The 27,857-nt window shown below is 55.1% G+C and overlaps 1 protein-coding gene across 1 annotated transcript; it reads right to left on the bottom strand.

Moving 5' to 3' along the window:
* Positions 1-20: 20 nt before the first annotated feature.
* On the bottom strand, positions 21-24,035 carry LOC102446750 (semaphorin-7A-like). The gene is made up of 14 exons (XM_075907313.1): positions 23,665-24,035; positions 20,437-20,576; positions 19,712-19,774; positions 18,418-18,516; positions 16,554-16,662; positions 15,792-15,890; positions 14,502-14,641; positions 13,853-14,028; positions 12,564-12,672; positions 9,881-10,085; positions 9,009-9,124; positions 8,325-8,497; positions 6,595-6,647; positions 21-4,429 (listed from the first exon to the last, which is right to left on the bottom strand). The coding sequence occupies exons 1-14, from the start codon at positions 23,741-23,743 to the stop codon at positions 4,092-4,094; spliced, it is 1,899 nt and encodes a 632-aa protein (XP_075763428.1). The 5' UTR covers positions 23,744-24,035; the 3' UTR covers positions 21-4,091.
* Positions 24,036-27,857: the final 3,822 nt, after the last annotated feature.

Raw genomic sequence — 27,857 nt, 5'->3', positions numbered from 1 at the left:
ACGTTACATTTTCCTTCGACTTAGAAGAGAGTGGAACATCAGCTTTTTTTTTTTTTTTTTTTTAATAAGGACTCACATGTTACAAAGGGGAGGAACACACAGACATATTCAGATTACTACACAGCAAAGCAGGGTCCTGCAAGAGTGGGAGTATATGCCATGGGAGGGAGCAAGGCAACATTTATTGCTCTGTTTCTTTCAGAAAGAAAGGACAGAGTATTGTTTTCTAAGAGGCAGTTAAAGACAGCTTCTTGTTGTTCTTTGCGTTTCTCTAGCGATGGACGGTATGTACGATCAGATGGGAAAGGGGAAAAATAAACTTGTGTTTCTCCAGTGTACAGTGCCCCAATTTGGTGCAAACATGGGACTACCAGCATGGCCAGTACTAAACACTGAAAAATGAGCACAGGCTCATGAGACTGGGTTTTTTAAACCTTTTTTTTTTAAATGACAGCTGAGATCCCGATATGCAGGAACTTTAAGTAAAATGCCAGCCATGACAAGACTTAGCAACACCGGGACTTCCTGTGATCACGCTCCAAGAATCTCATTCCGGTTTCCTCTCCTAAAATTAACATAACTCTCTTCTGCTGCAGGGCCTTCCTCATCTCACTGGAGGACATAGTGGGCTAATAAGGGAAACAGTCATCAGCACAGAGCCAAAAAGCAGAGTCGGGCTGGGTGTCATTCAGCAGCATGGAGCCCAGCTGTTGGTTTAATAGTCAAGGTCTTTATTTTTTGCAAATGTTAGGTTCTCTTCTTTCTGTCCTCCCTAGTGGGGCGGTATCCAAAACCTTGGCCTCATTTGACTTCCAAACAGTGGTATATGTAATTAAAATATATTGTCAGGGCTCTAGCAGTAGATGGGGAAATCAAGGCACAGAGCAGTGGTAGCATGTATCCAGGTCTCACAGCCATTCAGAGGCAGAATATGGATTGCTGCTGTGTTAACCACTATACAACACTGCCTCCTATATAACTACACCAATTAAAGCAAAGAGGGCACCCTTTGCTGTGTTGCCTCTTCCATAATCCTGCAACCTTTCTGAGACCCCTCTTCCCTGCTGACCTTAATGTTAAGTGCTACCAGTCTGCTTTGTATGCATCTAGTCAATTACTTTTCTTGCAGTCATGGCTGTTCTCCTTGCACTTGGTACATTCCATTTAATGGCCATGCACCAAAATCTGGCTGGATACAGCTGCAGAAATCTCTCTGCTTCCTGTCTAGGATGAGCAGGGATTGCAAAACCCACACATTGGGATTTCACTGGCAGCTTGGGCACTGCCTTTAAGAGGTGCCAGCCCAAGGCATGGGTGGGGAGAAGAGCAGATGAGTAAAAGTAGGGATGGGTAAAAAATAAAACCACTAATGATCTATAAAAAGATCTGCATCCTTCTTTGAGTTCCCCATACCGGGACATTATTCTGCTCACACACCCCACCTGCAGCAGCTGCCAGGCCTTACAATTGACCACCCACACATCCCTCACTCCTACGCCTACTTCTCTTCCTTTGCAGGGAAATCCTTCCCAGCCAATCTAAGGGCAGATCTAGAACTGCAGGTGAGGTCAGCTGGGGACAACTCTACATGCATTGAAATGGAATTCTGTGACTCCCAATACACTGCCCCATGTTCCCATTGCTTCCATATGCAGCATTTTCATTGTGCTTTTCAAACAATATCTCATGAATAGTCACAACACTTCTGTCAGGTATGGAAGAGTTTTAGCCCCATGTCACAGATGCGGAAACTGAGGCACAGTGTCTCACTGTGAGTTGGTGACAGAGCTAGGGTTGGAATCCAGTAGGGCCTGGGCCCTAGCCTTATGCTCAGTATACAATACCTCTTTAATAACACCAAATACATATCCAGAGCTGATAAATACAAGCAAAAGGAGCTACTCTAAAGTCCTACATGTTTGGTTGTGTTTTTAAACTAAGTGGTCCCTTAGTTACATTCAAACAGTGGGTGGCTACAGCCAGTTTAGGGACTAGAAGATTTTTTTCCCCGCATCCCTTCCCCCCCCCAAAAAGAAAATTGTCATATGTATTTTATATAAAGATAAAAAATATTTTGCTGAAGATGAGGCGACGGAAGCAGCTGGATTCTGGCAGATGTGGAGTACCCAGATGCAGACAGCTGTTTTGGCACATAGCAGAGCCACTAGCCTGCTGAAAGGGAGACTTTGGTTTCTGGCTGAGAATCACCAGAATTTTATCCCACTGAAAGTCGTAGACAGCGGGATGAAAACAAACATAAAGAAGCGCTTCTTCATGTAACATGCAATCAACCAGCGGAACTCACTGCCAGAGGATATTGTGAAGGCCAAAAGTATAACTGGGTTCAAAAAAGAATGAGATAAGTTCTTGGCAGATAGGTCCATCAATGGCGATTAGCGAAGGTGGTCTGGGACACAACCATATATATTCAAGGTGTCTCTAAACACAACCAGCCAGGAGCTGAGATTGGGTGACAAGGGACAGATCATATGATAAATTGCCCTGCTCTGTTTGCTCTCTGAAGCATCTGGCCCTGCCTGCTGTGGGAAGACAGGATACTGGGCTAGGCGGACCGTTGGTTTGACCCAGTTTGGCCATTCTTATGTTCTTTGTTTTTTTAGGCTTGCTTGCAAATTCAGCCGATGCAGTTTAACATCCAGGGAACTGGCTTGGTCTGTATCTTCAGGACTTGGAAGGTGGAAAAAGGGGTCATGCTTAACTCTTTCCGTACCATAGAACACAAACCAGAGCCCTGGTTTGGCTGGGAAAGAGCAGTGGTGCAAGATTGGCACCCATCTTTCCTGGTCTCTGGGCCAGATTTGGATCTCCATTACAGCAGGGTCAGATTGGAGTCAAAGCTTCCCCAAGCCCCTGGCTCATTGGGCTGACACAGCTAAGGCACATTGCTTTCAGAGCCAGTGGTACACAAGGAACTTGAGGGAGCGGGGTCCATTTCACAGCTGGGGGAAATGGAGAAAACATTCCAACAGGGGATCATGCAAGACTCATCCATCCCCCCCCCCAGCCTTCAGGCTGGTAAGACAGCATCTTCCCCACTCAGCTACCGCTCCTCTTCATGTGCACGCTTTCCGGAGTGACACAGGTAGGACCACTCAGCTGCTAACATATCTTCCCTCCCTTTTCCTTTTCTGCCTGAAACCCCTTCTAGCCCGTCACCATCTCTCCCTTTTTCAGCGTTGTTGCTTGGATTTGAGCCAGTCTTACCGAATCAAGCCTTAGATCCCTCCCACAGGCACCAGTCTCTGGTGCAGCGACCTCTGGGTGGCTCCGATTGAAACCTTCTAGTGTCTTGGATGGTGGCTAAGTTCTGACCATCATAGGTTGGAGGGGATCCACCGCTGGAAGTTCCAAGTCAATGCATTTACCCTAGTGCGGGTGTCTGGATGATTTCTCTCTTCCTTTGAAAACCCAGGATGGCCAAGCTGGTCATCGGGGTAACCGTGCACTACATGATGCAGAGAGAACAGCCTGCCTCATGACTCTGAATGGGATGTGAAGGATCAGACTTGGGGCTTCAGCTGGAGAGTTTCCCTTTCTACAACTTGAATGCTAAAAGTATTTAGTTCCGAGCAGCTGGAGTGGGAAGAGATCGACTCACACCTGTGGCGGAGTGTGCCTTAAAGAAGCCTTAGAAAGCCACATGACTGCAAGCAGCAAAATCCCAACACTCAGCAGCGTTGGAACAAACACCCATTCTGGATCAGTGTCCACCGAGCAAACTGGGATCAGCTTGGCAGCAGGTCCTAGGGCTGAACAAATTCACTGGGCAGCAAAATAAACAGTCCATTTCTCCTCCTTGCCTCTCTTCCAACTCCCCCCTCTCCCTGGCTCTTCCTGTGGCTTATATTTTGGGAAAGAGGCTTCTTGGTAATTATTGTTGGTGGTCAAAACCTCCACCGCAACGGCTGTGTTTGCTGCGGTAGGAGGCGTCGGCTGGAATTTTGTTCCTAGAGCGCCGCCTGTTTTGTTTGGGGCTCAAAGGGGGAATCCTCAGGTAGGAGGGTAACTAGAAGAAAAACAAAAGAGAGGTCGTTGGCAGTGTAATGAGATCTCCGTATGGATGGCAAGGTCTAGAGCAACAAGATGGTGATGGCAAGGAGGAGAACACCCGTGGCCACTGTCAAGGAGAGCCGTGGGAGGCAGGCCACGTTCAGCGTGAGTTCATAGGCAGTGATCTCCTCTCGATAGCCATCCTCGGTGGCTGTGCATTTGAACAGCCCCCGGTCCATGGGGGTGTTCTCCCCAAAGCGTAGCGTGCAGGAGTGCCCGTCCATGGCACAGGGGTACTGCTTGGTGCCGTCCTTGACCCAGGTGTAGATGGCGTGGTGGGAGCGCAGAGGGCACGGGAGGTAGATGTAGCTGGTCGGGTCCACGCTCACCTTTTTCAGAGCTTGCTGTGCTACTTGTTCTTGGAACCGGGGGATCGGGGTTAGAGGAGCGCGGGCGGAAAGGAAAAGGTGTAAGGGGAAGAGGAGACACAACAGGGGGAATAATGAGAGAGCTAGTGTTTGGAGGCCCCAAATCCCAGCCAAACGCAGCCCCGGCCTCTGTGCACATGGACACACGGGGCCTGGCAGAGAGGCGAAAAAACCCCATTTTCATGGCCGGTGGGTGAAGCGGGCTGGGGCCTCTAGACCCATCGCCAGTCCCACCCCTTCTGCTGAGGCCCCGCCCTCCATAGGAGCCAAGCCACGCCCCCAGGGAGTGAACAGCCCTAGCCTCCCCGGCCCCGGAGGAGGGCAGCAATACTCCGCCCTCAGTACACCTACTGTAGGTGTTCTGGGGGCGGGGCCAGGCTGGCGGGTTTGGGAGGCGGAGCCTTCCCCCACCTAGCGTGCCCACTGCCCATGCTGAAATCGCACAGCCACTCTCTGCACCGGCACTCCAGCCAAAGATCTCCAAGTGCTCTGCACACATGCACGGGCTGGTGCCTCCCAGCTCTGCACCACAGGGGTTTAATGGGCGGCTGGCAGAAGGAGAAGCCAATGTGCGGGTGGAATGAGGCTGCTCAGGATCCCTACAGGGGCAGGGCTGGCAGGTTTGCCCAGGGGAGTCCTAATTGCCCTCTTCGGGGCATGAGGGCGGAATTGGCAGCACCACTCAGCACACTGGATGCAAGCTGATCTCGGCTGACAATCTGGCTCGGAGGCTCACAGCAGGAGCTGCTGGGAACTTGGAAAATGCGGCTCTTATTTAGGAGCCTGTGGATGTGTCTACACTGCAGTCACGGGGTGGGAGTCCCGATCGCGAGCTAGCTTCAGTCTACCCGGCTTGGCTCTAGGAGCAGGGACGCCGCAGCTGGACGCACAAGCTGGACAAACCTGCCTGGAACCGTGGGTAATGACTCCCAGCGCCTGCCCTGCAGTGGAGTGCAGGCTGTGTTGGCATCATTGCTTTGATCCCAGAGGTAGCTACATTAAAGCTGGGTACCGCTCAAGTTGCCGCCACACCCCAGGTTCGCCGTCGAGACCTGCCCGACGGGGACCTGAATTCTTGGGGAAAAGCTAATCCCAGGGGGAATGATTTGCATGTGCACATGTGGGTCAAGGCCATTCTGAAAATTCCACACCGCCCCCTTACTCCAAGGCTGGGAAGAGAAACCAGGAGGCCTGGCTCCTAGGCCCTGCTGTTCCATTCTAGCACTGCACACTGCGTTACCGGGGTGTTTAAACCACGAGCACAGATGCTCTCTTCCCTATGGCTAACACAGCCTGGGGTTTACGGCACGGTCTCGACCAAACTACTTTCCTGCAGTATCATGGTCTCAGCCTTGGAAGGTGGAAACGTAGAGGACGGGAAGGCAGTTTGCTAGCAATAGGGTCCTCATGCCAGGGCTGCAGCTCAGGATAGTTTTCCAGACAGGGTTTTGCTAGACCGAAGGCCCTAGAGTTCGGGGGTCACGTCCCTCCAATGCCCCAGCACTGAGCCTGTCTGGTAGTGAAAGCGGGCATGCTACATCTGGGGGACACGGGCACTTTAAAGGCCTGCGCTGCGGGGAGAGTAGGAAAAATCCCACCACTGGAGCAGCACAGGTGGTGGGAGGCTGGAGGCAGACTAACCGAGCATAGACAAGGCCTCGCAATTAGGGTGGCCAGATGGTTTAACAAAAAATACCAAACATCTCCCCCCCCAAAAAAAAAATACAAAGAGAAAAAATTCTGTTGAGAGAAAAAAGGGGGAGACTAAAGTTGTTGAGCAAAAAAAAATGCACCGCACCTTTAAATGGCCCTCACTCCCCTGCCCCGCCACCCGTGGCAGCGGAAAATTGTCCCCGCTAAGCTTCTGTCTGAGGGAAACAGGAAATACCGGACATTTCACGTGTCCAGTATTTTCTGGGTTTTTTTAACCAGATGGGGGATCCAGATAAGGGACAGTGCAGGCGAAAACCGGACACCTGGCAACCCCACTTGCAATCCTGAGAGAGGCAGCTTAGTTTTTTTCAGCACCCGCAGGGCAGCGGCGAGACTCCCGTGGGCAGATGGGCCTTCTCTCGTCTGCTTTCCAGAAGGGGCTCCACGGCCGAGGCAGCCGCCCCCGTGAGCAATCCGAGAGCCACGAGGCGAAGGCACCTACCTGCTGCACCTTCACACACATCCTCAGCCCCTGGGTCCAGGCTCTGCAGGAAGCTGCTTGAAGGAAAGCCAGAGAGAAGGAAGCGTTCAGGAGGGACACGTGACTACCACATCCTCCGCCATAGGCTTGGGAAGGGATGGTCATCTAATAGCCTCCCTCTCCCCCTACTCCCAGGCTGGCGGCTGGAAGCTCTCTCTGGTGCACCGAAAGCTCGCGGCACAGCGATCGGGAGCTAGCGCTACACACAAGAGCGCCAGGTGACCCGTGGGAGTCTAGCGGTGTCTGTCCGCGGCCAGGGCCAGACCGAGCCATTCCGGCGCCCCGGGCAGACAGGTTAATTGCGCCCCAAGTTGCAGGAGGGCGCATACACGGCCCCACCCCCACCCGGCACGTGGGGGAGGGCGCGCGGAGCTGGTGGCGGCAGGACGCACGTGCCCGGCCTGGCCCAACCCAGTTACTGCCACTGGCATGCAGCCTGGGGCTGCCCGGGGAGGGCTGAGCCTGGCCACGCAGGGCCCCGGAGCCGCGGGGGGAAGGGTGCTGGTGGTCGGTGCTGCGGGGGTTAACGCCGCCCCCGTCCTGGGCGGCCACTGCAGGGTGGCTGCTGGGAGCTGCTGCAGCCCGCGATCCGGGAGCCGGGCACGTGGCGCCTGAGGACAGCTATAAGGGGCGCCGCACGCCCTTTACAGCTGCTATCAGGTGCCCCCATAGGTTGGTGCCCTGGGCAGCTGCCCAGCAAGCCCCCCCCTTAATCTGGCCCTGTCCACGGCGTGGAAAAAGAAATCACAGGCCTTGGTGTCAGAGCCGTGCCAACCGGCCCCTGCAGCGTGGATGCAGCTATGCAGGAGGAAGGATGCGTCCGTCAGCACAGCTCCCGTCACTCCGGGAGGTGGAGCAGCCGTGCTGGGAGCAGTGATCCTGTTGGTGTGCTCTAGCACTACCTGAGGCTCTGCTTTCCCCCATACCCCAGCTCTGCCCTGGGGTACGGCACCATCCTCGGGCTCCGGTTTGTGACGGGAGAGAACCGAGCACGGGGCAAGGTTTTGAAAAGAGCCTCTTCCCCTAGGATTGCAGCCAGAGCTGAGACCACCAGAAGCCCCCTCACTATAAACCAGAGGCCTTTCTCCAAGCAGGGTCCTCCACTTGGGAACTTGCTCTTCTCCCCTCGCCCCGCCCCCTGCTGCATGTTCCACCAGGGCCCGGGTTTGTAACCCTCCCAGCTCTTGGCCGTGCTCCCCTTTCGTCCTTTGTCAAGGCTGCTGGGGTAGGCGCGGGCTCTGGTGGGTCTGTTTATGGGCAGCTTTGGCCTCTGTGCCGCAGTAGGGGAGGTGCCCTAAGGCTGCATTCCAAAAGTGTGAACGCAAAGAAATTAAATGGAAGGGCAAACTGAGGCACGGGAGGGGAGGGGAAAGTGATTTGGTCAGGGTTATATAGGGAGGCAGTGGCATAACTGGGAATAGAACCCAGATGTCCTACCGCCCAGCCCCGGGGTCTCACCAGTAGACCTCTCTCCCTCACACGGCTGGGAATAGACCCCTGGCGTCTCAAGACCACCCTAGGTGACAGCTGCTCTAACTAATAGACCATGCTGCCTCCATGTTACCGGGTGTACATTTACAGCTACCAACTCCTTGCCTTTTCTCCCTCTCTTCCCTGTCTCCCAACTTGTCCCAGACCAGAATGGGAGGCGGATTGGGAGCGAAGCGTCCTACTACCCAGCTGGGACACACCTGGCCGTGTCGTTTGCCTCTTGGGAGACGGCCGAGCATTTTTTGCTGTCTGGATCCCATCCGCAGTAGGGGTCCTTGGCGAGGACACACTTCCAGCAGGTCTCCCTGTATTGCCCGCAGTCTGCCAGTGGCAGGCGCGTCACCTCGAACTCAGTGGCTGCATAGAGATGCCCCTGCCAAGGAGGGGCTGGGTTAGTCGAGGGTTTGAACTAACATGCAAGAAAGTCGGACGGGTGCGATGCAAGAGGGGGTTGGCCTGGCAAAATTCCCGTTGAAATCTCTAGTGGCGGCAGGATCGGGCCCATAATGGACTTCACAAGCAAAAGCACTTAACGGGACGTGTCTGTGTTGGAAACAGGGGTTACGATCACGGCAGGCACACGGAGACGCTGGCCGAAAGCAAACCCTCTTGCAGGGGGGCTGCAGCGGAGCACGGCCGTCCTGCTTCCAACCCAGAGCGGTGACACACGACGAGCCAGGGAGACCCAAAGCAGGCTGCTCCCTGAAACAGAGAGGCCCAAGCCACCCCACCCCCCTCAAGGCTGCCTCTCCGCAGCTGCTGGACCCAGACCGGGGGCTCTCCTGCGGAGCCCCCCCGCCCCCCTGCAAGCTGGACCAGGAAAATCCCATCACGACTTTCAACAGGCCCCAGCGCTACATCCAGAGAGGGGGGAGGGTGCTTACTGTGGAGGCATCCAGGGCCAGCCCAGAGACGGGCGCGTCTCTCCGGAAAGGGCTCAGCTCCGCGATGATGACCGTCTGCCCTCTGCTCTGCAGGACTTTGTGGATCTTGCCTTTATCTGCAGCAGCCAGAGACACGGGGAGGTCAGAGAAAGGCGCCCGACCCCCCTCGGAGGCAATGGGAGCTCGGCCAGGGTTTCATCTGCATCTGGACAGGGATGGTCCAAGCAGGGAGAGGACACGCTGCCCTTGCTGGGCCTTCCCCCATGCCCCAGTTCTGCCCTGGGCGGGGGGGGGGGATGCACCGGAGGGAAACACCATCCTCCCGGTTTGTGACATGGACCCCCGGGTCTCCTGTCACAAGGGCCAGCGAGCCGCCCTCAGACAGAACGGCACAAGCCATCCCCAGCCGGCGCTGGAGTCGAACTGGCAACCTGGAGGCAAATCTGCTGCATCCTGGCCTACACTTGGCCTCACAAGGCAAGCGCCCAGCACTGCAGAGTAAAAGAGACTCTCCTGGGGGAGGAGGCAGCCCGGCCGCTGTCTGCTCAGCAGTGACCAGGCCCCACCGGTCACGTGGCTGGCGAGGGGGCAGGTGCTGCACACGCCTCGCCCTGCGATCCTCAGCTGCCTGACTTCTTGGGAGCGTGGGGACTAGTGCCTAGCGCAGGCAGCTGGGAGCCAGCGCTCCTGGGGTCTGTCCCTGGCTCTGGGAGGAGAGTGAGGCCTAGTGGTTAGAGCAGGAAGGCTGGGCATTCCTGGGTGCTGTTCTTGCCTATCCCGTGTGGTCTTGGCCGCTCTGCATCCCTACAAATCTAAGTGCCCAGGAAGGGCTGAGTCCCAGAGAGAACATCCCTGGCTCCCTGCACACCTACCCGTTCCAAGGTAGAGGACAGTGCGAGAAGCGTTGCTGGCATCCCAGACCCTGTCGGCCACCACCCGGGTGTAGGTGTCATTAGTCTGCAGCACATACAGGGGGCGTTGCCCCTCTGGGTAGATGACGGCTTCAAGCTCTGGGTAATCTTTGATGATGGCAAGGACAGCTCTGGAGGGGGCACTGGGGGAATTGTAGGGGACACACTATGGAGAGAACAGAAGAGGAAGGGGGTAATAAAAAGGAAGGCAAAGTTCTGCACAGACAGACCCTGCCCCCCACAAGCTGCTGCGTAGATGTCTATGAGGATCCTCCTAACTCATTGATGGGAAGAGGGTTTAATGCCCAGAGAGTGTAAAAGAGACGTAGGCACCTAATTCCTACTAAACATCAATGGGCATTAGGTGCTGAAATACCTCTGAGGCTCTGGATCTATGTCCCACTCTTGGGCTGTGTCTAAACTACATGGCTCCATCGATGGAACCATGTAGATGAGGGTCGTAGGCAAAGGGAAATGAAGCCGCGATTTAAATAATCGTGGCTTCATTTAAATTTACATGGCTGCCGCACTGAGCCAACAAACAGCTGATCAGCTGTTTGTCCGCTCAGCGCGCTAGTCTGGACGCTCCCGCGCCGACCTGAAAGCCTTTTATCGACCTCCCTGTTATGCCTCGTAGGATGAGGTTTACCGGGGAGGTCGATAAAGGGCTTTCATGTTGGCAGGGGAGCGTCCAGACTAGCGCGCTGAGCCAACAAACAGCTGATCCGCTGTTTGTCGGCTCAGCGCGGCAGCCATGTAAATTTAAATGAAGCCACGATTATTTAAATCGCGGCTTCATTTCCCTTTGCCAAACAAACAAATCTACATGGCTCCGCCGACGGAGCCATGTTGTTTAGACGTATCCTTGGAGCTGAGCAAAATGTTTCAGACACGTCTGTCTCACCGCACAAAAAGGCGGAACCAGATCAATTGAAATGGTCTGTGAATTCATGTCGGTTTCCGCAAATTGTGTTAGCTGAACAAAACCCTTTAAAAAAAAAGTCAAAAATGTTCTGATACAAATCCAGTTTGTTTTGAAAGGCTTCACCTGTCTTTTAAAAACAGGGGGAACCAGGAAGCAAGAGCCCCAAATCCAAATGAAAATGTTTTGATTTGCCAATTTTTAAAAAAATTTATTCTTGGGTTGGTCCAAATGATTCATCCTGTGGTTTTCTGGACTTGACAGGGAACCGAAAAATGTCATGTGCCCAGCTCTTGTGTCTATGAGATTGCAATAGTCTGCTACGGTCCATTCATCCTCTCTAGACATTTCTTTATTTATGGGGACCTGCTCCCCACAACCTAGTTATCTGTTCCTTAAGGCACCACATGGGACTCAGGGAGACCAGGGGCCATCCCTTGCTCTGCCACTGATCTGCTGGGTGACCTTGGGCACATCCCTTTCCCTTCCCAATTGTTCTTCCAGAATGCTACCCTGGAGCGATTTACCCTCTCCCTGCCACAAGTTCAGCTCAGGGACAGGTATCCAACAAACAGCTGGTTGTGCCCCAAAATGTGACATCTCTGAGGCATCTGGTGCTTGGAGGGGAAATAGCCTCCCCACCAGCCGGCGTGGAGAACTCTTGGTGCCTAACCTTCTAGGGGGCCGTGGAGCATGCTTCTTGGAGTGCAGTCAGCCCAGGGGAAACACCGCAAAACAAGGGAGGCTTCTGAGAAGAGAGGCCTGTGGAGAAGGTGCCAGCAAAAAATGGAGGAGAGACAGCAGCTGGGAGCCACTGTGGGCAGCAGGAGGAGATGGCTGGCTTTTCTTGGGAAGAATGGGGGGCTGTGGGTAGAGCTCTGGGTTACAACTGCATTTTCTTTGCTACCATTTAAAGAGAGGCAGCACTGCCTAGTGGGTAGAGCACAAGACTGCAGAGCCCTGGACAGTGGCGGAGCTGGGAAAGGAACTCAGGCTGCAAAAGCCCCCCTGCTCTATCCAATAGGCCACACTGCCAGTCATTAAATGCTTGTTTATGGGGAAACTGAGGCACTTAATACTGGGCACATGCCAGTGTGTGGGGAGTTCTGGGGCTGGGTGAGGAGTGGGGAGAAAGGCTGTGACGCTATGGGGTTTTGTATGGAAACATCTCCCCGCACCCCCCAAAAAAATACAACCCCCCCACTGGAGTTCCCTTCAGCCTCCCGGAAGTTCTGCCCAGTACGGAGGTGTGATGGGTAACGTGCCCGTATCGGCCTCCTGCTGGGCTTCTTGCACCTTCCCCTGAAGCACCAGGGGGCAAAGCCTCAGGTGATGTAAATTGCCATCTCTGTCACTCAGCTGGCTCTTCCACCCTGCACTGGTCACCGGGGAGGGGGTGGAGCAGGGTCTGACCCAGCCTAGTGGTAACTTCCTGGGGATGAGAGACACGAGCCTGCAGGTCCCCTTGCACCCTTTGGGCTGTGCTGAATACACAGGGGTGCTCAGGGCTCGGCCCGGGTCCCTGCCCACAATGCAGAGGAGCAAACCAACCTTGAAAATGACCCTGCAGCCGCTGGCTGTTCCCGGCCTTTTGCGGTCTCTGACTGCCCTGGGCAGCTCTCTGCTAACCCCCTGCCCCTCCGTTCACTGACAGCAACGGGGAGGGGGGGAGGGTCCCTTGAGGACTCCCGGGGAGCCGTTTTGGGTCCGCGCGGGCCTCACCGTGCCGGGTCTGTGCGCTGGCAGGCCGCTGCCGTAGCCCTTGAGTCTGGAGGTTCGGAAGGCGTGAGCCACCTTGTCCATGGAGTAGGCGCACACGGCGGTCGTGCCCCTGCAGGGGAGAAACGCTCCCATCAGGCTTCGGTGGCTGGCAAGGCCAAGCCAGTTCCCAGTGGTTCTGGGCATTTCGTGCTGGGCTCTGAGGCCCACCCAACAGAAATGACCGGCCGGCACTGTGGATCCGAGCTGGACTCAGACAGCTGAGTTAGTTCCCCTGCTTGGGGAGAGGGAAAGGGAGCTTGGACACCCCGTCACCATCTGTCACCGCCTTGCCCAGTGGGTGTCTGGCCTCTCTACACAGCTCTGGGCTGGGCCAGCTTCCTAGCCTACTGTGGGCAGGAGGGATGGTTCAGTAGCTTACCTGCTAAACCCATGGTTGTGAGTTCAATTCCTACAGAGGCCCTTTAGGAATTGGGGCAAAAATTTGTCAGGGATGGTGCTTGGTCCTGCTATGAAAACAGGGGACTGGACTCAATGACCTTTCAAGGTCCCTTCCAGTTCTAGGAGATAGGTAACCTCCATTTATTATTATTCATGGGCATTGTTTGGGGGGAAGGCGGGGTGTTGCTCTTCCAACCAACTGGAGCAGGCGTGGAATTTGCCACATTGGCCTGATTGGGGCTCTCCCCACCCCCCTCCACAAATACAGGAGCCAAACTTTGCCTGTGCTGTTCCCCTGGTGGCGGAGTGAGATTCTCCTGGCGAAGGGGCACCGTGGTTCCCATCTGTGCCAGGAGAACAGCAGGGTGGGCGAGAGCCACCTTGCCACCCATCAGAGCCCTGCCTCCTCCCCGTGCCGCCCCCCGGCATTGTTCGTTTTCAGGTACCTAAAAGGGTGTCATGAGGAGGGAGAAAACTTGTTCATCTTGGCCTCTGAGGATAGAACAAGAAGCAATGGGCTTAAACTGCAGCAAGGAAGCTTTAGGTTGGACATTAGGAAAAACTTCCTAACTGTCAGGGTGGGAATAAATTGCCCAGGGCAGTTGTGGAATCTCCATCACTGGAGATATTTAAGAGTAGGTTGGATAAAGGTCTATCAGGGATGGTCTAGACCGTACTGGGTCCTGCCATGAGGGCAGGGGACTGGACTCGATGACCTCTCAAGGTCCCTTCCAGTCCTAGTATTCTATGATTCTATGATTCCCCCATCACCCGCCATGGAGCAAGGAGTGGGGGGACTCTAGCCAGTGTCACCCCAGCCCTGCCCAGCGCCAGCAGCCGCCCCGGCTCACCAGGGGCTGGCGAAGATCCCATACAGCATCCCTCGGCCCTTCCGCCCCTCGCCCAGGACCACGGCGTCGCGCAGTTGGTTGAAGCGTTGTGGATGGGCGGGGCCACCGCACACCAGCCTCGCCTGGAGGAACGTGGTCCAGAAATCGACCAGGATGCTCTTCCCGCCTTCGTCCACCTGAGCGGGGCGGGAGAGGAAAAATCCCAGAGCTCATCCGGCCTAAAGCATGGAGGTTTCACTGCAACCCCTCCCATCCCGATCTACGTGGGGCCTGAAACCCCTGTGAGGCCCTGGCCTGTTCCAACTGCCGCTGGAGTTGTTATAACTACACATGGAGGGTTGATATCGCTCAAACCAGCCTCTTTAGTAGCAGCCACAACAGCTCATGTGGCCAACACTGTGACATCACCTTTGCTTCAGGGTTAGGCGCAGAGGTGAAAGGAAGCAGGTGCGCCCTGATGCGCAGCTCCAGCAAAAGCTGGCTGAGCGGCGGCAAAAGCCAGCAGGGAGCAATTGAAAGAGTTGGCTGAGACCCGGGTTGCAATTGGACAGTATCTGTAAAAAATGTCAAGTTACTTTCACCGCTGGCTAGGCGTAAAACCGGAAATCCTCCCGACATTTGCCCTTCATGGCCCGCGGGGTCTCCATACCTTACACACGCGGCCCAGCCGGGCTTTGATCGGCTCTTCATCCAGCCCCGCTGTCTTGTTGACTTCATTGTAGAAAAAATAGATTTCATCCAGGTTGGTCTCCTTTTCCGGCACCCAGGCAGCGCTGACGAATTCTGCATCTGCAGGAGAAAAGGGGATCAAGGTGGGGAAGGAGGTCAAACTGCACAAGGAAATTTTGCTGGAGCCACTGGAGGGCTCCACTAATTCCTTGGCCCTGTCAAGATACGGGCAGGGTGGAGTCATGCACATCGGCAACCCCAGGCCCCTCAAAACAATGATGCTGGCTTTAAAATAATGTGATTTTTAAAATAAAGAAATGTGGGGTTCTGACTGCTCCCAGTCGTTAGGAATCACATTTTCCGGCTTTCCTCTGCAACCCGGAGAACAAAATAATTATTATGTGCAAATGTAAGGCCAGCTGAGTTTCTCTTGCAATCACAGGACTCTCTGAACTTTAAGAAGGACATCGACTACTCTTACGCTTGCAAGACTGTTGCGAGAGTGGCCTCCACTAGACTGCATCTGTTTCCTAAAGTAATAGGGATCCTCCCGAGTTCACAAAGCGCTTTCCAAAGGAGGGGAGGGATCCTTATTCCCATTTTACTGATGGGAAAATTGAGGTACAGGGAGAGACCATCCAGCAGCAAAACCAGAACCTAGGTCTCCTGTTCCCCACTCAAGTGCCCCACCCGCTAGGATACATTTTAATATGGGAATCAGAGATTCAACGACTGGCAGAGAATCTGCATAATCTCTGCAGTGGGGGCAGGGGATTTCTCCCTCTCCCCCCGCTCCCCTCCCCCACTGCTGCAATGTGCCCATTCCCAGCTTTTTGCCATGCTTGCAAAATTGTCTCTGAAGCTTCTTACTATGACTTTGCCAACCCAGCTTGCTAGAGCTGAAGGGTCTGAAAACACCATGCTCTGTGGCCAACATGCGGAACTCCCTGCTGCAGGGGTTTAGCAAGGCAAGGCAAACGCTGGGGTGGGGGGGGCTGGACAGGTCTACCACCAATATATCACACTGCGCTTTCAGCTGAGACTGGGGTGACAACGTTTCCTGTTAAAGGGACCCAGCTGATCACTCCAGTGGGATGGAGTGGCACATGCAAGGTTTGATGCAGTGTCTCTCTGTAGCGAGATCTGCCTTCGTCTGCAGCATCAGGGCCCTACTGCTGCCGGAGGTGACAGAGCTTTGGGGAAAGCGTCAGGCCGCCCCGGGCCGTGGTGCCCCTCCCTGGGGCTGGTCCCTAGGCAAAGCGCCTCTTACCGGTTAGCCATTTGTCTTCTGTCCTCAGCAGCTTCCTCGGGCCATAGCTCCTCTGGATGGTGCTTTTGTCCCGGGACAACGCCGAGTACAGGTTGCCCTCTGCAATATTAACCCAAGACAAAAATACGGTGGGTGTTCTCCATGGGGGGAATAGGTCAGATCCACTTTCAGAACAAAGAGACCCCCGCCCCCTATGCCATGGCAACACAGAACAAAGCTGCTTTTTCATGGCCAGCCCCAAGTCACACAGGGCAGAGGAGGGCTCGAATCCACATCCTGCTTTCCAGCTGCCTGCGCTAATCACTAGCCCTCATTTCCGTCTACAGCTGGGAATGGAGCCCAGGGATCCGGGTGCCCCAACCCCTGCTCCAACCATTAGGCTTCCTCGCCGGGACAACAATCCAGGAGCCCTGGCTTTCCGTTGCCTACTCTAACCACTAGCTCACATTCCCTCCTGGAGTGAACTCCTGGGTCCTGGCCCAACCCCTGGGTCCTGGCCCCCACCACCTCTCAGCAGAGTGTCAAAGGCCACCTGGGAATTTCTTTATTGGCACCAGTCCTGCCCCCCACCTGCCCTGCCCATTGGCCCTTCCCTAGGGCTGGACCCTTTGCACAGGTTCAGTGCTTTTCCAGCACTGCTCCTCTGGGACTCAGGATTCAAGCAGCCAGAGAACGCACCCAACGCGCGGCCCGAGGGGACCCCAGGGGGCTCCCCCCCCCACTCTATCTGGGGCCTCGGCTGAGCGAGGCAGACCTCCTCACCCACAGCGATGGCTGCAGCTGGCTGCGATGGGGATCCTGGGGCGAGGTTCTCCCCGCTGATGGTGACGGCTTGGCCCCGCTGGTCCTGCTGCAGCTTCGTGGTGTTGCTCTGGGGGCGAAACCCAATCATTTCGATAGATCGTCTTACCCATGCTGAGCCCAGCTGAGCTCTCCTGGTCCCCAGCAGCCTGGCGTGCCTCTGATTCTATTTTCCCTGGGAGGCAGCATCCAGCTTACACACAGGGGGGACACACCCATGGAGAGAAGCAGGGGACATGGCAGTCTGCTGCAAAGCCGGGAAGAGAACCCAGGAGTCCGGGCACCCACTCACCCCTGCGTCAACCCCTGCACTCCAGAGCTAGGAAGGGAGCCCGGGGTACTGGCTCCCTACCACCCCTCCTCCAACACCTACCCCCCACTCCTCTTCCAGAGCTTGTGAATGGAACCCTTGACCATTCATTATCAGTGGGAAATAGGTCAATGGAGGGATGACAGGAGTTACTATAGAGAACTTTCTGGGTGTCTGGCTGGTGAGTCTTGCCCACATGCTCAGGGTTTAGCTGATCGCCATATTTGGGGTCAGGAAGGAATTTTTCTCCAGGGTAGATTGGCAGAGGCCCTGGAGGTTTTTCGCCTTTCTCTGTAGCATGGGGTACAGATCACAGCTGGAGGATTCTCTGCATCTTAGGGTCTTCAAAGTATTTGAAGGCTTCAATATCTGAGATATAGGCGAGAGGATTATTCTAGGAGGGGGTGGGTGAGATTCTGTGGCCTGCACTGTGCAGGGGGTCAGACTAGATGATCATAATGGTCCCTTCTGACCTTAAAGTCTATGAATCTATGAGTCTATGAACCCAGGAGTCCTTACTCCCAGCCCCTGGTTTAACCCACTGGGCTCACATTTCCTAACTACTCAAAAGAGATCTTGGAGTCACTGTGGATAGTTCTCTGAAAACATCCACTCAGTGGGCAGCGGCGGTCAAAAAAGCAAATAGAATGTTAGGAATCATTTTAAAAGGGATAGAAAATAAGACAGAGAATATCTTACTGCCTCTATATAAAACCATGGTACACCCACATCTGGAATACTGTATACAGATATGGTCGCCTCATCTCAAAATAAGATCTATCGGCATTGGAAAAGGTTCAGAAAAGGGCAACAAAAATGATGAGGGGTTTAGAACGGGTCCCACGTGAAAAGAGATTAAAAAGATTGGGACCTTTCAGCTTAGAAAAGAGGAGACTGGGGGGGATGTGAGAGAGGTCTATAAAATCATGACTGGTGTGGAAAAAGTGAATAAGGAAAAGTTATTTACTTATTCCCACAATATAAGAACCAGGGGTCACCAAATGAAATTAATAGGCAGAAGGTTTAAAACAAACAAAAGGAAGGGGTTTTTTTTACGCAGCACACAGTCAACCTGTGGAACTCCTTGCCAGAGGATGTGGTGAAGGCTAGAACTTTAACAGGGTTCTAAAAAGAGCTAGATAGATTCATGGAGGTTAGGTCCATCAGTGGCTGTTAGCCAGGATGGGCAGGGATGGTGTTCCTAGCCTCTGTTTCTCTGGAAGTAGGTGACAGGGGAGGGAATCTCATGAGGATTCCCTGTTGTGTTCCCTCCCTTTGGGATATCTGGCATTGGCCACTGTCGGCAGACAGGATACTGGGCTAAATGGACCTTTGTTCTGACCCAGTCTGGCAGTTCTTATGTTCCTTAAGAGATGCTGTGGGAGAATTTGACTGGTCACGGGGCCAAATTATAGACCCGGGATGGAAATGTCCCAGCCCAGTTCTGAGTGAGGTGCCTGGTGCCCCGTGTCTGTGGGCCACTCTCTACACATTCCCCCTGCCTCCCACGCTCACCAGGAACCAGCATTTGGGGGACCCAGCGTTGGTGCCACAGGCGATGAGGGAGCTGCCGTTCAGCCTCTGGATCACCTGGATGTAGTTGTCACACTCAGCCTGCGGAACAAGCAGCCCAAAGCACCACGGTTAGTGCTCATCACAGGTCCCCGGCATTAATGGCTAGCACAGAGCCGGCCCTCTGCATTACGCTGAGCAGGTAGACCTGCCACATCCTCTGTGTATGATCACACACACATGATAGAGCCCTGATGCGTGACAGAGCCCAGGGCACAGCAGGGATAAAACCCACGAGTCCTGATTCCCCATCCTCTGCTCCCACCACTAGACCCCACTTCCCTCCCAGAGCTGGGAACAGTACTCAGCAGGGCCAGGTTAAGACATAGCTTAGGGCCTCAGCTATGTCCAGTGTAAGAGGCCCGATAGCATTGCCAGAAATGTGTATTATTCCAACACAAAGGACAATGAAAATAGAAATAATAAAGTTTCCTATTTGCATCTACACCAGTACATAGGCAAGTATGGAACTAAAAACTAGAGGCTGAACACTAAAAACTAGCGTAGCACCCTTGGGACCTGACCAGTGGTGAAAAAGAGAATTTGCTGGACCACGGGTGGCCAATATTGTCTAGCAGCATTAGCAAGACTGCCACTGCTTGCCGGGCTCCGAGAAGACATGGAGGGCTAAATTAGAGCTAAAGAACAGCACAGAACCCTGAGAGCCAGGACTGGGGGCTGTCAACAAACTTTACGGGACCGTGGGAAACTTGGCCACACCCATGCTAAGGGGACATCCGGCTCACTCAAATCCTGCTGGGCAATGGCTATTTCAGGACCAGAGAGAGCCAGACTAGAGAGGTTCAACCTGTAATAACTGAGGCCCTGAACTGCAGTTTACTGAGCTCATGCATAAATCCAGCACTGAAGGAGTCCTACCTCCCCATCCCCTTTTGCTCTACCTAGCAGACCCCGTTCCCCTGCAGGAGCTGGGAACGGAGCCCAGAGTCTTGCCTCCCCCTTGCTCTACCCACTAGATCACCTCCCCCCACGTGACGCCTGCAATGCTGTCTGTGCAGTGGTAGCCAGATGTTCCCAGGAAATGAAGATGCGGCAGCGGTGAAGGAAGCTCAAAGCAGCCTTGGAGCCAAGCCTGATGTGTGGTGAAGGGAGGAAGGAGGGGGGGTTCCTCCATGCTCAGCACCATGGGGGTGCCTCTATACCTCATTAGTCATCTCTGGGGGGGACTCAACATGCGTCTGGGGGTGTTTAGCTGCTCACGCCTCATCCCTCTCACCTGCACTGCCCCAGGCTTGCTCCTGCATGTCTTCTCCGCCTTCTCGTCGACCTGCAGGGGAACCTGGGAGGCAGACGGGAGCAAGGCTGATCAGACCCCGGTCACGGGGTGGGGGGGGTGGGGGTGGGGAGAAGGTGCAGTGCAGTAATCCTCAAGGGGTTGTGCTTTTGATCAGCCACAGGAGGGGTCCCCCAGGCCTCTGATGCTGGCTGGACCCCATCTTCCCACAGACCTCACTGCCCAACCCTCCCTCCCTCCCACCTGCAGCGCCTATGCAAGGAGGGGGGGATGTGGCAGTAACCCCCTGTTTATTGGGGCCTGTCTCACGGCGCCTCTTTGTGCACCCGGGGGGGGTGATGCAAGCAGAGACAGCCCCTGGTCTCTCTGGCCCGTCTCGTGGCTACCAGGCCAGCCGGCAGGTGGCCCCGGAGCTCAGCAAGTGAAGTCCAAGGGGCTCCCCTTTTGAAGCCAGACCCAGGCTCAGCTGGGAGCTGCCTTCTCCAGACTGGGCTGAGGGCGGCTGATGCAAGGAGAGGAGGCCATGCCCATAGGTTGTGGTCCTTGCTGGCTGACCCTGAGCTGGTCTCCTCCAGAAGCTCCCATGCTGTTCGTTGGCTTGACAGCTCTGGGGCCTCCAGCTGAGTCTGGCTGACCATACACCATCATTGCACATGGGGGGGGGGGAACGAGAGGTGCTAGGGACCCCCACACACCCTACCTCTCACCTGGGTCTGGTTGAACTCCGCCTCCTTAAACGTCAAGACACGCAGCACCCCCCTGCCTCCAACGTACAGCTGCTCAGATCCGGCGTCATAGAAGAGGACTGTGGACTTCTCCCCATTCTCGAAGCTCAGCACCGGGATGTCTGGGGTGGGGGGCAGGATGGGAAAGGTGAGGAGGAAGTTTGCTGAAGGCTGAAATCCAGACTCTACCCCAGCCTGGCCTGCCCACTGCAAATCCAGCTGGTTCCTTTCCTCTCTAAGGCAGACACATAGCAATCGGCCTGCCTGTTTACAGAAGGGGAAACTGAGGCACGCCATAGCTTGGGACCCACAGAGGGCTAGCTGCAGAGCTGGGACGAGAACCCAGAAATTCCCAATTCACAGCGCAGGTTTGCTCAACCACACAGCTTGTCCTGTGGCCGCCAGACCCGGCCTGGGGCAATTCACATGTCAGGGCCCATTCGGAGGCTTGGTTTCTCTTCCCAGATACAGGATCCCAAACTGGATGGCGGCTTCTTTGTAGAGTAGACACTAGGGACTGGACTGATGTGCCAAACCCATCCCGTGCCTGTCGAAGGGTTAAAGAGACGCCCTCTGCTCTTGCTCCAGGAGAAGAGGAATGACCTAGCTCCAGCCTGCCTAATCCATGTATTATAAACATAGCCCAGTGTGCACCCTGTCCGGGGTTAGCTTGAAAATCTCAGTCCCAGGCAGGCCGCAACTCTGCCCCAGCGGGGCCAGTCTGAGCAGTGTTTGTTGATGACCGGTCCATGGACCGGATCCAGTTCTGCGATTTCCCTGACACTCTAGGAAGGCAGCAAGCCAGGCCCTGGTACCAAAAAGATTGAGAAACCCTCATGTGGAACGCAGCACCCAACCTATTTGGTACACAAGCAGGTCCACGGGGCGCCAGTAGGGGGCGCTGATGCACAAGCGCATTGCTCTAGCTAATCCAAGTGCCTAAACACCTTGTCACACGTGCCCTGCCACCGTGGTGGTGCTGGATGCAGTACAAGCCCATGTAGACAGCCGGTCCCTGCCCCGCTGCGACAGCACACCGCCATGGGCTGCTCCTTGCTGCTGTCAGCCAGGCCAATGCCCTGTTGCTCTTCAAGCTGGTACCTGGCCCCAGCCAGGGACTCGGTCTCTGTCAGACGTGCGGTGATCTGTCCTCTTAACTTCCCATGCAGCAGGGAGCACCATTACATTTTCATGGGTGCAGTGGTCTCCAGCGGGCGTGGCAGTAACTATGGGCATGATCGTGTCTCTGATCCTGGTAATAAGGCTGTGCAGGGGATATCACAAAACACCCACAAGAGGGCGGAGGACAGCCTGGTGGCTGAACATCAGGGCTCAGAGGGTTAATCACCTGCGGCTCTGGCAACAGCAAAACTTCTCCTTCACCCTCAGCTGGGGCTGTGGGCATTGAGGGTCTGTCTAGACTGCATGCTTATTTCGGAACGAGCTAGTCTGGAAGAAATACTCCGAAAGAGCTTATTTCGAAATAGCACGTCCACACTACGGGGAAGCCTCGAAATTAGTCCGAAGCGACGCGCTACCTTGATTTAGAGCCCCAGGAAGCACTAGGGAGTAACGACTTTGATTGGCCCTGGGGAGGGGCGATTTCAAAATAGCGATTTCGGAAGAGGCGTTATTCCACGTGGCAGGAGGTTTACAGATGGCCGAATAAGCCGTCCGTTGTGCCCGATTCATTTCGAAATAACAGAATTGCTGTGTAGACGCTGGCATGGTTATTCCGAAATAACGCTGCTGTGTAGACGCATCCGGAGAGCCTGCCCCTGCTGAGTCAGGGGAGCAGAACCTGCCCCCCCCCCCCCGCAGCCTCCCACCAGCCTGCCAGGTGGGGCCTCTTCTACTGGAAGGAAACTGGGGGAAATTGATTTTTAAGTCCCATCACTGTCAACTTCCCAGCAATTCCTTCCTGCTGTGAGATTACCTCTCTGTACAATAACGGAATCGTCGTCCGTCCCTCCCCCCCCAGCCGCTCCCCTCCCCAGCCTATACCACTCGCGTGTCACCGCCAAAGCAACAAGTCTTCCTCTCTCCTAATGGGGGGGACACGCAGGGGGGTGAACGACGGCCCACGGACCGTGTCCTGCCGCCGGAGGTTAGAACGCAGCCTTTGCTCTGGGTTACCCCGACCTAGGAGTGGGCTGGGGGGGGGGGGGGGCGTCAGGGATGGTCCCTGCTGCAGTGCTCCAGCCGGGCAGCGGGGTGGGGGCTGCACGACTCGGGCCCTCCAGCCGGGCAGCGGGGTGGGGGTGGGGGGCTGCCCCACTCGGGCGCTCCAGCCGGGCAGCGGGGTGCGGGGGGGTCGCCGCCCAGCCCACCATACAATTTCCAACCCTCAGGCCACCACGTTTGCCCCCCCTCCAGTCCTCGCGCCTCTTTCCGAGCAAACATCCCCCCCCCCCCCCGGCATCCCTGGCTTTTGGCTGCCAGGCACAGGGGCGAGCCGGAGGGGGCAGAGCGGGAGCAGCGCAGGTTCGGTGCCATGCGCCCCGAGTGGCAAGGGGGGGAACCTCCGGGGGGGGACCCCCGCCCCTCTGCTCCGGGAAGCCGCAGCGCCATCAGAAAACCGCAGCGCCGCTCAGACGTCGCCCCCCCCCCCCCGCAAGCCGCCAGCTCGTCCTAATGAGAGCGGGTCTGCGCCTTCGGGCGGGCCGGGCAGCTCTCCTGCGAGGGGCTCGTTGGTAGAGTCGGGGCTGGGGCGGACTGCGCCTGGGCGCGCTTATCTGCATTGCAGAGGGGGCAGGGGCGCGCCTCCCCTGTTCCCTGGCCCCGCTTTCGCTCTTTCCTCAGCTCGGGGCGAACCCGGATCCTGCCCGGGCAGGGACTCCCGCGTCAAGCCCCCATCAGCCTGCAGCTGTGACACCTGCCGGACCCACCGCCCCGATTCCGCCTTGTCTGACACCGGCAGCCAAAAAAAACAAAGTTTCCTTCTTGTAACCTCTCGGATCCAATCCAAGCAGCGGGTGAACCGGGCTGGGAATAGACTATTCCCCCAACAGAACCGCCCCCCCCAAGAGCTGCTTTCTAACCCCCCCATCTCCCTCCCCACCCGTGAAACAATCCACCCTTCAGCCCCCCTCTCGACCCACGCGAGGCCGGTAGGAAATTCACCCCAGGGGCATGCAGGGCACCGCTGTGCCACGAACCATCCCCAGGGGACCAGCAATAGGGCAGCCGCCGCGTCGGATCTGAGCTCACCTTGCAGGGTCAGCTTCAGCCGGGGGGTCTGCTGGGCTGAGCAGAGCACGGCCAGGAGCAGCCAAGGTAGCGCCCGCATGTGTCCGCTGGGGAGAATTTCCTTCCCTGCAGGCGGCTGCTGTCTAGCTCCGCTCCGGGCGCTGGCTCTGGCCGGCTCCTCTGCAGCCTCGCTTTTTATACCCGCTGCCCTGAGCCGTCGCAGAACTTCCTCCTCCCAAGCCAACAGCCCTCTCCGAGCGCCGCAAAATGGAGCGCCACGAAGCCGCTCCAGCAAGAAACTGGAGGGGTGGGGGGAATCACAGGGGTTGCCCGTCGATCAGTGGAGATGCGCGGGGATTTGCTAGGCTGAGCATCGAACCCGCAGGAGCAAGGCTTGGTGCTGGGGGCACGGGTGGCAGGCTCCGTATTTCGTCCTGGTTTCAGCCGTCAGAAAGACCACCCCGCCTGGTTAGGGCTCGCTTTCTCCCCCCACTCTCTGCTTTCTAATTCTGTGCCTCTTGCTCCATATTTGTCCTCTGAAGAAGGAGGATGTGCCCACCAAAGCTCATGATATTATCTATCTGTTTTGGGGTGTGTCTCTGACACCGGTTGGTCTACACAGCAACACAATTTCGAAAAAACGAGCATTGCTTGGAAATAAGTTAGGGTACATCTACACTTCACGGCTATTTCAGGATACCGAAAGAGCTACCCCACGTCTGCGGAAGCCGCCCCGTATTTTTGAAATATTTTTCGAAATAACGGGCACGCTATTTCACCATCCTGGTAAACCTTGTGGCACGAGGGATAAGGAATGGCTCAAAATAGGGTGCTATTTCAAAATTTGGCGCTGTGTAGACATGCCAAATTTCAAAATAGCCTATTTCGAAATAGATTCTTATTTCTAATTTAGGGTGCTATGTAGACACACCCTTAGTCATCATCTAATAAACCATCTTGTTAGTCTTTAAAGCGCTACATAGTCCTGCATTTTGCTTCAGCTACACCAGACTAACACGGCTACATTTCTATTTCTATAAATCAGGCATTTATTTTGAAATAATGTCAAAATACTGTCAAGCTGGCGGACTTCTTACTCCAACTCCCGTAACCCTCATTGAGGACTAAGAGAAGTTGGAGGAAGAGTGCTCTATTTTGAAATAAATGCTGTATAGACCCTCCCAATTTTGAAATAAGCTACGCAAAAGATGTAGCACAATTTGAGTGGCTTATTTTGAGTTAAGACCTGCTGGGTAGACACACCCTAAGGGTACATCTACACACTAGCACGCTCCTCAAAATAAGCGACATAAATTGTGTCGCTTATTTCGAAATAGCTTATTTTGAAATGTGGCGCTGTCTACACAGCACTACTTTTGAAATAAATCGCTATTCCGGTGTCTTCCTTAATCCTTGTGCAACGAGGAAGCCGGAATAAGAAGCCCGTTATTTCAAATGTATTTTGAAATAACGAGTGTGATGTTAAGATGCACAGAATGCTATTGAGGGTTAACGGACATTAATCCCGAAATAGCGCCGCTGTGTAGACGTTCCCCCAGGGCTACAGGACCCGTGTTGTTTTTCAAGTTGCTTTAGCAGGTTCACTTGAGGCCAGATGGTCATTCCCCTGCGTATCTCTTCCGCCAGGCTCCAGGAGGGCCGCGGAGTCCGTGATGCTGTCTGGAGCTCGTGAACTCGGACACTGGCGCTAACCCGGACAGGGGGTGAGGCGTAAAACTGAGGAGGGTTTTTAGTTCCCCTAGTTAAAAGGCCTCTGCCAAAGGAACCGTTGCCATGGTGAGGGATCCTGTGCTCCACAGAAGGGGCCTGGTTCTTGGCTAGACTAGGGCCCCTCAGGTGGGCCATCCATGAGGCTGAAATTAGACTCCAAGACTCTCCCCTGTGCAGGGCTCTCTTTGGAGCTGAGATTAGCTTCTGCAGTGGGTGCTTCAAGGCAAAGCCAATCTTAGCTGCACCCATGCGGTGCAGGGCTCTGTCCTCTCAAAGGGCACCTGGGCCCAAAACTGGGGTGGACGAGTTGCTATGGCGAACAAGCCCAACAGGCAGCCAAAGCGCATGTGTCTAGATCGGGGTCGGGGGAACTTTTTTGAGTCAGGGGCCATTGACCCACAGAAAAATCAGTCGGGGGCTGCACGCAAGTGAGAGGTGGAAAAAAAAGGCCCTTCGTGTGGACCCGAATGAGAAGGAGAAAGGCACTCCTCATATTCCCCTCACACACCAGAGCCTGGGGGGCCCAGCATAGTAGATTTTGGGTGCTCCAGCCCCACGGGGGGACAGCAGGGGGACTGGAGTACCAGCGCAGATTCCCCAATGTCAGAAGGGTGCCCTGAGCCTCATGGGCCAGATCCAGGCAAGCCTAAAGCTGCATCCACTCCCCACCTCTGGTCTAGATCCAGAAATCTCAGGTTCAGCCCTGGCTGGTGATGCTCCACCCAGCAGTGTGTGTGTGTGTGTGTGTGGGGGGGGGTAACACTGGCTTTGCCTTACCCCTGGGCGCAGGAAAAGCAGCATTAAAGCCATTGAAAATCTGGGCATACGCACAATGGGACACGGGGGTATTACAAGCACTCCTCTTGCGGCGGGACGGCTGCTTTTCCCAGAGGCCACGACCCAGCCTCCTGCTCTGGGGCCAGGACCAAACATGAGCTCAGCTGCTGTGACTTAGCGGGCTGACGACCTGGTTGGCAAGTCAAATTGGGTCGGTTCCTCTAAGATCCCAACGGTGTCCGCAAACCCGAATTTAAAACCAGGCCTTTGACCTTCACTCGCACCCTAGTTCTCTCCTTCCTGATGGCACAAAGAAGCCAAATGCAAAACCTCCGAACGGCTTTGGATGCCTCTGTTTCCCAAAAATCCTGGGAGATTCTCAGGGCCTGGTGTCCAGAAGTGTGGCTGACCTCCAGCTCTCCTGGCCATCAGCTGGATTTATGGGTCACCTGTGCACCACTGCAGGCCCTAGGTGTCTCGGATTGGACACCAAAATCAGCTGAAGATGTTAATTGTGGGAGACAGTGTCCATGTTGGGGCTAGAACATAGGACTGGGGTGGGCAATAAAAGAGCAGCTGTTCACAGGGTTAGCCCCTAGAGGGCCACCACCACTCTGTTTACCTACGCCTCCACAGGTACAGATGATTGCAGCTCCCATTGGCCGCAGATTGCCATTGCCGGCCAATGGGAGCTGCGGGAATCAGTGTCCTGGTCAGTGCCACTTCCCATAGCTCCCATTGGCCGCAGATTGCCGTTGCCAGCCAATGGGAGCTGCGGGAATCAGTGTCCTGGTCAGTGCCACTTCCCACAGCTCCCATTGGCCGGGAGTAGCGATCCGCGGCCAATGGGAGCTGCAAATGCCTGTTCCTGTGGAGGTGCAGGGAATATATAGTAGCGGTAGCCTGCTGGGGACTGAATCCTGCTGAACTGCGGACGTTTTATTGCCCACTCCTGAGCTAGGAGCTGCCATCATCCAACCTGTCCACAGAAGGGAGCAGTCAGCTGTTGCCGGTTGTGTTTCATTTTGGGTCAGAGCAGCTTTGCAAAGGCTGCAGAGTGGCACTTCCTATCTTCGCTCTTCTGCAAAGGGCTAGTCCTGCAGGGCCTTGTGAAAACTCGCATGGAGCGTTGAGCAAAACATCCTGAATGCCCCAGTGAGCTCTAGACTCCCAAGATGAGGATAAGAACATTCAGGGTCAGACCAACGACCCATCTAGCCCCCTATTCTGTCTTCTGACAGTGGCCATGTGCTTTGGAAGGAATAAACAGGAACAGGGGACTTTTGAGTGATCTATCCTCTGTTCTGGTCCTAGGTTCTGGCAGTAGATGGGGTAGTGTCCCCGACCAACTTGACTAATAGCCATTGATGGACCTGTCTTCCAGAGACTTTTCTTTTTTGAACCGTGTTATACTTTTGGCCTTTGCAATATCACCTGGCAGTGAGTTCCACAGGTTGACTGTGAAGAATTGGGTTGGGCTTGTTTTATGTTTATTTTAACTCTACTGGCTATTACTTTCATTGGGTGACCCCTGGCTCTTGTGTTATGTGGAGGGGTAAATTGCTTCTTGCAACTCATGATTCTATACAGCAGTGGTTTTCAAACTAGGGGTGGCGAACCCGTGCTAGGCCGTGGAATGTCAGGCGCTGGATCTCGTTGCTGCAGGGGAATCAGGTGGGCAGTGGGCGGGGGGGCTATGGCAGCTC

Source organism: Pelodiscus sinensis, chromosome 24 (genome assembly GCF_049634645.1).
Source record: "Pelodiscus sinensis isolate JC-2024 chromosome 24, ASM4963464v1, whole genome shotgun sequence".
NCBI classification, from domain to species: Eukaryota; Metazoa; Chordata; order Testudines; family Trionychidae; genus Pelodiscus; species Pelodiscus sinensis.
Note: the sequence above shows the minus strand (reverse complement) of the source record. Positions and strands in the feature narration are given on the sequence as shown.